An 8597-nucleotide genomic window follows, 5' to 3' on the forward strand; every position below is an offset into this window, starting at 1 on the left:
ACCCCCCCACCCGTGACCCCCATAACCCCTCACGAGGCCACCGCAGCATCCCTGGGACTACCCCCAGAACACCTCTAATCCCTTCCTGGGACCCCTATGCCCCCTGGGACTGGCATAACCCGTGTCGTCTGCTTTTATGCCAGCCCCATTTTCCCGTGACCCTCGTAACCCCGTAACTGTCCCGTGACCCTCAGGGTCCTCTCTGACACCCTGTAATCCCATGCTGCAAAACCCATATAACCCCCTCGTGGTTGCCCCATCCCCCATGCCCCCCATCTCGGCCGTGCCCCCCACAAGGGTCTCCCCGGTCCCACTGTGACCCCGAGCCAGCTGCAGTCATTCAACTTTAGGCAGGAGCAGACACTTGTACCCTTCCCTCGCTGTCCCCTTCCCGGCAGCCCAACCCCATCTCCTGGGAAATGGGGGCTGGACCCCATCCAGCAGGACCCCTGAGCCTCTCGGTGCCCCCCGGCCCTGTGTGGGCAGAGGGCAGTGGCCTGAGGCAGGCTCAGAGACTCAGTGGGGAGAACCCCATAACCCCACAGAGGTGGGGACACCCACCAGGGAGGCCAGAGAGGATCCCACAGCATCCCCTGCCCGTCCTACACCCCTCATCCTGCTCCCCACCAGCCTGAGGATTGACACTGTGCTCTTTGGTCACATGAGAGACATTTACTGCTGGAGCGACATTTGCAACCTGCTGGGCCACCACAGCTGTCAGCACTGTCCTGCAGGACCCGGGTGCTGGATGCCGGCTCTTCATCCTCTGCCTGCATCAGTTTGAGAGCCGCAGGAACTCCTCATCCTCTGCAAGTGGAGAGACGCAGCAGGTGATGGGCTGTCCTGCACTTTGTGTCCCACCACGCACCATGGTGGCATTAATGTACTTTATATTGCTGGCAGGGATTATAAAAGATGGGTTTTGCCCTAAGACAGGCTCCATCTCCCATCCATGGGGTCAGGCAAAATCCCCAGCTCCTGCCCTCTTGGAGCAGGCATGCCCAGGGCTGGACAAGGTGGAAGACACCTCAGTCACCCCTCTCTGCAGGATGATTTTCTCTGCCAGACTCCTGACAAACTGGTCATCATTTCCCCTGAGGGATAGGTGGTGCCTGTTGTGTCTCCCAAGGAGGTTCAGTACAGAAACCCCTGCACTGGCTGGAGCTGGGGGGCCTGGCAGCTATCACACCTCTGACAGGGACCCTGGCTTGGTCTTTCCTTGGTGTCAGGGTTCCTGCACCACCAAGTCTTTCAGCCCGAGGCTGTCACCTCCACTGCTCCCCACTGCACCCCAACCTGCTTGGGGACGTTCCCCCTCTCATCAAGACCACACTGAAGTTCAGTCATGGCCTCAGCATGTCTGCAGCTTGCCCAGCCCCACTCTGCCATACTGTCTGTGGGCTAATGGCCATATTCCCTACCCAGGACAGATCCCTCCCAGGCACGGCACAAAGCAATCCCACGCCATCACGGACCCATGACAAACCCATCACGGCCCAAGGACACACCCATCCTGGTCCATCCTGACCCATCCTGACCCGGAATAACCCATCCCAGGCAGAGCACAAAAACAGTTCAGACCCATTCCAGAGCCAGACTGATCCTTAACCCATGGCAAACGTGTCCTAGGCCCACACTGGACCCATCCTGAACCCATCCAGAGTGAGGACAGACCCATCCAGAGCCAGGACAGCCCTGTCCCCACCCCAGGCAGACCCAGTGCAGGACAGGAGATGTTGCAGGCTGCTGCCCTGGGGTGGGGGCCAAGGGGAGTACCTGCCAGCTGAGGAGCCCCGCAGTACTCCTTGCACTCCTTCTCCGAGTAGAACTGGTTCCCGTTGCCCTTGCAGCCCCCATAGCTGAAGGTGATGCACTTGCCCTGGGCTGCATCGAAGGCCCAGCGTGTCATCAGTGCCTGGCAGGGACCTGGGACAATGGGCAGCCTGCAGGCAGCTGCAGGGACAGGAGCTGTATGAGGCGGGGTGTCCAGGGACCCCCACACCTTCCACATGGATGCCAGGCACGTGGCCTTCGGGCCAATGCTCAGATCCTTTGTGATGCCTCAGCAAAGGCACCTCCAGTGCCCCCAGCTTCTCACCCTCGGTCCGGCATGCCTGCAGGCACTCCTTTTCTGAGTAGAAGTTGTTGCCATTGCCCAGACAGCCTCCGTAGTGGAAAGTTTCACAGGCCATGGAGGAGGAGTTGTAGAAGAAGCGGGAGAGCATCCCGCTGCAGGGCCCGGGGTCCCGGCTCAGCCGGCACGAGTCTGGGGACCAGCACACCACAGGTCACAGGCAAATGGGAGGGCAGGCCAGGGGATCCTGATGCAGCCCCCTCCCCTGGGACCTACCTTCCTTATTGCCAATGTAAGTGGGCAGGGGTCCTGCAGCTGAGCCCTCCTCCGGGGGTAGGACTGCTCTCCGTGCTCTCTGCACCAGTAAGGAAGCACAGAGCTGCCGTCAGTCCCTGCCTGTGGGACCTGCTGCCCACCCCACTGCCCTCAGGGTGGGCTGTGTCAGGGGCACCTCAGGCTACAACCCTCCTCTGTGCTCCCAGCACATCTCCAGTAACTGATCTTGGGTCTGCAGGCTGTGATCCCTCCACACCTCATGATCTTCCCAGCCCTGTCCTCTTCCAGGGTGGGGTCCACAATCCCAGGCTGTGGATTAAGACACCCAAAGTGCCCAAGTCGTGCCTCATGCTGGGGATCTGCCTCAATGATGTGTTACCTGCTCTTGAATCAACTGGGTTGTTTCTCTTATGAAAGTCCCACTCTCCCTGGAAAATCTTTCAATACTCAACCCTGAGAGACTGGGAGGTGCTGAGTGATGGAAGTTGAAGGACCAGTGGGTGCTAAGCTCCCCCATTCCTGGAGAAGGGACCTACAGCCTGGCTGGGACACACACAGACAGGCAAGGAGCAAGGAAACACCAGCAACCTTCACACTGTGAAAAAAAATCAGAGTAGGAAAAGTCTCCTACTTGGAAATAAGCTCTTGTGCCCACCTGGCCACCAGGACCCTCCCCCTGTAGCCTGCGCCTGCCTACCCCCACCCTTGCAGGCAAAGCCCATCAGCAGAGGTGGAAGAGCAACTCGTAGGATGGTCAGTGGAGTCACTGCCCAAACAACATGTTCTGCCCATAGATCCTTCTCCCTGGACACCCAATCTCCAGTGAGTTTGGCTTGGAAGGGATGTCTCTGGCCTCGATCCACTTCAGAAGGTCCCAGCTGGCTCACTCACCTGGGGAGCATTTTCAGTCTCTTGAGGAACACATTCACCTGGCCCAGGAGCAGGAGACAAGATGAGCAGTGTAAGAGGAGAGGTGTACTGACAAACTTCAATGAGTCCAGCACTGTGCACATGCAGGACCCTGGGCAAGGGGACACCCTCCCCGTTCCACCCAATGTTATTCCCCTCTTTCTGTTTTCCATGTCTCACTTGCAGAAGCACCATCCTAAAATGCCCATGTCCCTGAAATCCCCACACCCCCCTGGGTCTCCCCAAAATCCTACACACATACACACACACCCCCCCACAGCCACACCCCCACCCACACACACACCCTCCATCATGCTAGCCCCTTCTGAACCCCAGACTGAGCAAGGAGCCTCCCAGGTGCTGGCAGCACCCAGCCTGGGGACCAGACACAAGTGTCCCATGCCCTCATCCTAGTGGTGTGGTTTCATTGACCTGACAGCCTAGCACGGACCCCTCTGGAAGCTGATTTCTCTGGTGGAATCCTGACTGATACATGGCCTTATTTCCTTTTCATTCCATGCTACCAAAGCATTTGTCTCTCCTTCTTCCCTCCTGACCATCCCCCATCTCCCCAGCTTGGCAGGCCCAGAAGGAGCAGCTGGAGTGCTCTAGCAGCATGAGAGGCACATGCCCCACGGGAGGTTACCTCTGTTGGCCAGGATGAAGATGGAGTCTTCGGGGATGCCCATCTCCAGAGCCAGCTGATGGAAAGACTCAATGAGGTCCTCCCGTAGTTCTGGACTCCTCCCTGGGAAAGAGAATAGGCTGTGAGCAGGGTTGGTGTGGGAGTGCAGTCCCCAAGCACCCACCGAGCTTGGATGGCTGCAGGCGGGTGCAACACCAGACTCCTGGTCCTTCCCAACATAGAATCAGGGAAGCAAAGATTGAACCCAACCATTGACTCAGCATTGCTATGTCCACCCTAAAACATGTCCCTGAGCTCCACATCTACATGTTTTTTGAACCTTTCCAGGCACAGTGATGTCACTGCTTCCCTGGGCAGCCTGCTGTTCTTGACCAGCCTTGACCAAGGGCTTGGACAAAGTGGGTTTAATATTTCTTAATCATGGAAGACAGCATATCCTGCCACTTCAGGGCTGGGTTTCCTCTAAGCAGATATCACCACCTTCATCCCAAAGACCATGTTGGTTTGCATGCTCACATCAGTGCCTGATGTGGCTCTCATGGAGCCATGAAACTCCACCCCTGCCATGCCAAAGACGAGCTGGTCTAAGCCACCATTTCCAAAGCCCATGGTCAGGTCCCTTAAGGCCAAGGGAGCTGAGAGACCCTTATAGGTGATGTTTTTGAGCTGTGCTGGTCCACTCTAGAGCCTGCTTGCCCTCAAGTGCCATGGCCAGACATACCATACAGCTTCAGGGTGGTGCTTGGACCAAAACTGCTTTTCTTCTTCATCAGAATGACAGCATATTCGTCATAGTTGGTACGGAGCACATAGGACTGGATAGACACATCCCATCCTGGGTGAGACAGAGATATAGGGATGTCATTCCTGCCCTTCACAGTGAGATGGAGCAGTGTAGGACAGCCCCAAAGCTGGAGGCTGAAATCAGGCATCTAATTAAAAAACCGTGATGTTTGGGAAGCAGATTCAGATACAGCCATGAATCCCTTTAGTCTTACCAGTCTCTAAGCTGAGGGGATCGGAAACCAAGAGCTGTGAATAACTGAGATACCACTAATGCTCCTGAAGTGTGGCTGGTCCCTGCCCCAGCCTGGGACCCTGCGGACAGGAGTGACCTGCTGCCAACATCATCCTGTGGCTATGCAGGGACAGTGCTCAAACAGTCCTTTCCCTGCCGCTTTACTCTATACTTTGGCTAGAAATGTCCACATCAGAGGCCACTCCACAGTGTGGAGTGGCCTCTGAGCCCTGCTCTTCTGAACCCCTTCCACCTCTGCCAGCTGTCCCCAGAGCTGGTCTCCATCTCCCAGGCATGCCTCACCCCAACTCACTGGGGTTGTAGTAGGTGTATTTTCCAGGGGTGCTGGTTTTCTGGTACTCCCCTGAGACTTGTGTGCAGTCACCTTGCCTGGAGAGAGGAAGAAAACAATTAGCTACTTGGTAGGATTATTTTCCCTGGTTATGGCATGAAAATCATGCCTGGGGCACCAAGGACATGGTGCAGGACCCCTGAAATCATGCTGCCCAAGGTATTGGGTATTTGAACCCAATCCATCCCCTCCTCAGGGCTTGAATGCCAGGCAGAGCAAGTAACCCCTGTGTCTTCCCAGCTCGTGGGAGAGGGAGCACCCCTGGGTGGGATGGCTTTGGAGGAGGCTCAAGCACCACCAGCAGTGCTCCCAGCAGTGCCCCATACCTCAGCCTGGTGCTTGTAGTGCTGATCTGGTTGGTGCTGGGGCCAGGCCCCAGCACAAGCGTGCCCATGCTGAACTTCTCCTTGTAGTTCTTCATCCATTTGCAGGTTGTGCCGATGGCTATGTCGAACCACTTCCCATGCATCTGCAGGGAGATGGGAGACACGTCTGCACCGTGAGCCCCCCTCACCAAGGTGGGACATCACCTGGTTTTGTGCAGAGTCAAAATATTCCTGATGCAGGGAGAAACTGGGAGGTGATGATGCAGGGTGCAGAGGCCAGAGCTGCTGCAGGATTTGGGAAGTGTATCAGCACTGAGCAGAATTTTCCTTGGTTCCCTGACTATGAGGCAGGACTGGAGGCATCAGGCTGTCATTCACCCATGTATACCAGTGAGACCCAGATCTGGGCACACATGCAGGGCTGTATGAAGCCTGGCAGAGGACAGGGCGCATTGTGGGGGATCTCCCAGGCAGCCTGCATCCTGGCATGCTGAACCACAGACTTTCCATAGGACTCATCTGCCCTGCTGCTCAGACTGCAGCCACCCTGCCTGGGGTTTGCCAGGATGAGGCCACCCCAGAACCTGGCACTTCCTGAGTGGCACCCAGGGAGTGCCACACTGCCAATGCCTGTCCCATACAGCCTGGCATGGGCATAGGCATTATTGCCCTTCTTTCTGGAGGAAAATGAAAGAAAGCTTACCCCATCCCTTTTGCCCCCAGAATTAAGGGACCACAAGCTGCCATTACCCGCTCAGCCTCAAAATTCTCCTGCACTTGGATATCTTCATCCTGGTCTCCGATGGGGGTTCCATGAGCCACAGTGAGGAGGAGGAGGGAAAGGACACCCCAAATAATCATGGCTGGTGGCTTCGGAGTGCTGCTGAGCCTCAGAGCTTCAGTGGGATCCTGGACTCTGCGCTGCCCCTGCTGTGCAGCACTGTGACCTTCAGACCAGGGCCGGCGGGGCCAGCCACCCTGCGGGGGGGCTGCCGGGGGAGGTGGGGTGTACGGCCCGGGGAGCACCACTGCCCTTGGTGGTGCTGGGGATTTGCAGGGAGCTGTGTGGGGTGCAGGAGTGGAGCACCCTACCAGCTACACCAGGCTGAGCTCCTCACCTGTTCCTACACTATGGGGCCAGGAGCTGTCTTTCTCCTTTATTCTATGTTGGGATTCATATTCCTGCTCTGTCATCCTACAAAGAGCCCCCAGCTCTGATGGACCAGTTTGACCCTGTGGTGAGGAGAGCACTGAGGGACGCTCAGCACTTAGCCCAAGCTATCTAATCAGTATCCATAGGGAACAGAGCCTGAATTTCCTGCTCCCCTTTTGGACCCCTTCCAGGCAGTCCCAAGCTGATGGCCAACATCCAGGATCCGGCTGGGTGTGACCCATCCCACAGTCGAGGGTCCCTGGGCCGGGAGGAGTGGGAAATGCTGGGCCATCCTCAATCCTTCCCAGCAGTGTTTGCCTTCGTTGGATGATTAACAGAAACCAAACAGCCCGAGGGAAACTGCAAACAGAGCAAAGGGCAGGAGTCCCTCTCCAGGTGGCCGTGGCCCAATATTTGTGGAGAAGGGCCAGAGCTCGCGGCACACTGGCAGAAGTCAGCTGGACTTTCACCCTCCACTCCCCCGTGGTCACTGACGGACTCTTGGATAAGGACCAGCAGGCGCTGCTGCCCGGGCACGGGCCTGCTCTGTCCCGGCAGAGATAGCCTGGACATCTCCACAAATAGATCTTCTTGCCACATCCCGGTGTGTCTGGAGCCCGGGGCAGACGCGGACCTGCGGCCCAGACGCCTTCGCGAGCCTCCCTCCTCCTCGCCCCGCCTCCTCTCTCCTGAGGAGCGTCCGGGGCGCAGCAAAACCGTGAGCTCCAGCCCCCAAGCCGCGGGTCCCTGCCCAGAGTCCCCAGGCGGGGTCCCCGCTGCCCCGGTCCCTCCATCACTAGGTGGCAGCCGGCGGCCCCCCGCCCCGCCCCCGCCGCAGTCACGGGCGGTGGAGGGCTCCCCTGAGCCCCCTTCCTGCGGCCGGGCAGAGATGGGCACCGGGGAAGGCTGTACTTAGAGGAGGCTGGTAAAAGACAGGGAGAATGACATTTTACACGGGGAGATAGTGACAGGATAAGGAGCAGCTATTTTAAACTAAAAGAGGAGAGATTTATATTAGATATTAGGAAGAAATTGTTCCCTGTGAGGGAGATGAAGCCCTGGCACAGGGTGCCCAGAGGGGCTATGCCTGCCCCATTTCTGGAAGTGTCCAAGGGCAGGTTGGAAAGGGCTTGGAGCACCCTGGGATACTGGAAGCTGTCCCTGCCCATGGCAGGGGGTGGCACTGGATGAGCTTTAAGGTCCCTTCCAACCCAAACCAGTCTGGAATTCTATGACTTGCAAGAGGACATGGTTATCAGGGAAACCTCAGAAGACACTGCCTTGTGTCCCGTGGGTCACGGAGTGCTTGGGAGCACATCTCTGATGCTCCTCACACAGGAAAGTCAAGGGTTGAGCAAAGGGCAGAGCAAAGGAAGACAAGGCTGGACTGGGGAGGGAATTGCAACCCAAATCTGAAGGCTGCAACAGACCCAAATCACCCCCAGCTCACAGGAGGCCTGTGGGAGGGTGCACAGAGATGTCCCTGATGGAGGCAGGATGACACTGGCCCAGGGACTCATGTTCTCTCCCAGTGCACCCCTTGGCACTCACCCCCCATCAGAGCTAGAGGGCAGCTGCCAAGCTGCTGGTGCGGCACTGCTGGGCTGCTGATGGGTGGCAACAGCCTGTGATGGCCTGTGTGTCAAGACTGGTGCTCAGCCACATCTGGGCACATGGGACAACAAGAGGGATGGATGGTAGAGTGAGAGGGCAACTGGGATAGCTGGTTCCCCAGAGCTGTTCTCTGGGACATCCCCTAGGTATGGCCATGCAGGTGCAGAGGTGGAACCTTCACCTGACTGGGGTGGCACCTGGAGCAGCATCTCAAAGTGTACATGGCACA

General features: G+C 57.5%; 1 protein-coding gene across 1 annotated transcript; it reads right to left on the reverse strand.

Moving 5' to 3' along the window:
- Positions 1-655: 655 nt before the first annotated feature.
- AMBP (alpha-1-microglobulin/bikunin precursor) lies at positions 656-6584 on the reverse strand. Its single transcript, XM_005423782.2, has 10 exons — positions 6352-6584; positions 5602-5744; positions 5237-5313; positions 4627-4740; positions 3906-4007; positions 3242-3279; positions 2351-2429; positions 2099-2266; positions 1777-1953; positions 656-807 (listed from the first exon to the last, which is right to left on the reverse strand). The coding sequence occupies exons 1-10, from the start codon at positions 6460-6462 to the stop codon at positions 776-778; spliced, it is 1041 nt and encodes a 346-aa protein (XP_005423839.1). The 5' UTR covers positions 6463-6584; the 3' UTR covers positions 656-775.
- Positions 6585-8597: the final 2013 nt, after the last annotated feature.

This window comes from Geospiza fortis, unplaced genomic scaffold (genome assembly GCF_000277835.1).
Source record: "Geospiza fortis unplaced genomic scaffold, GeoFor_1.0 scaffold85, whole genome shotgun sequence".
In the NCBI taxonomy this organism is placed as follows: domain Eukaryota; kingdom Metazoa; phylum Chordata; class Aves; order Passeriformes; family Thraupidae; genus Geospiza; species Geospiza fortis.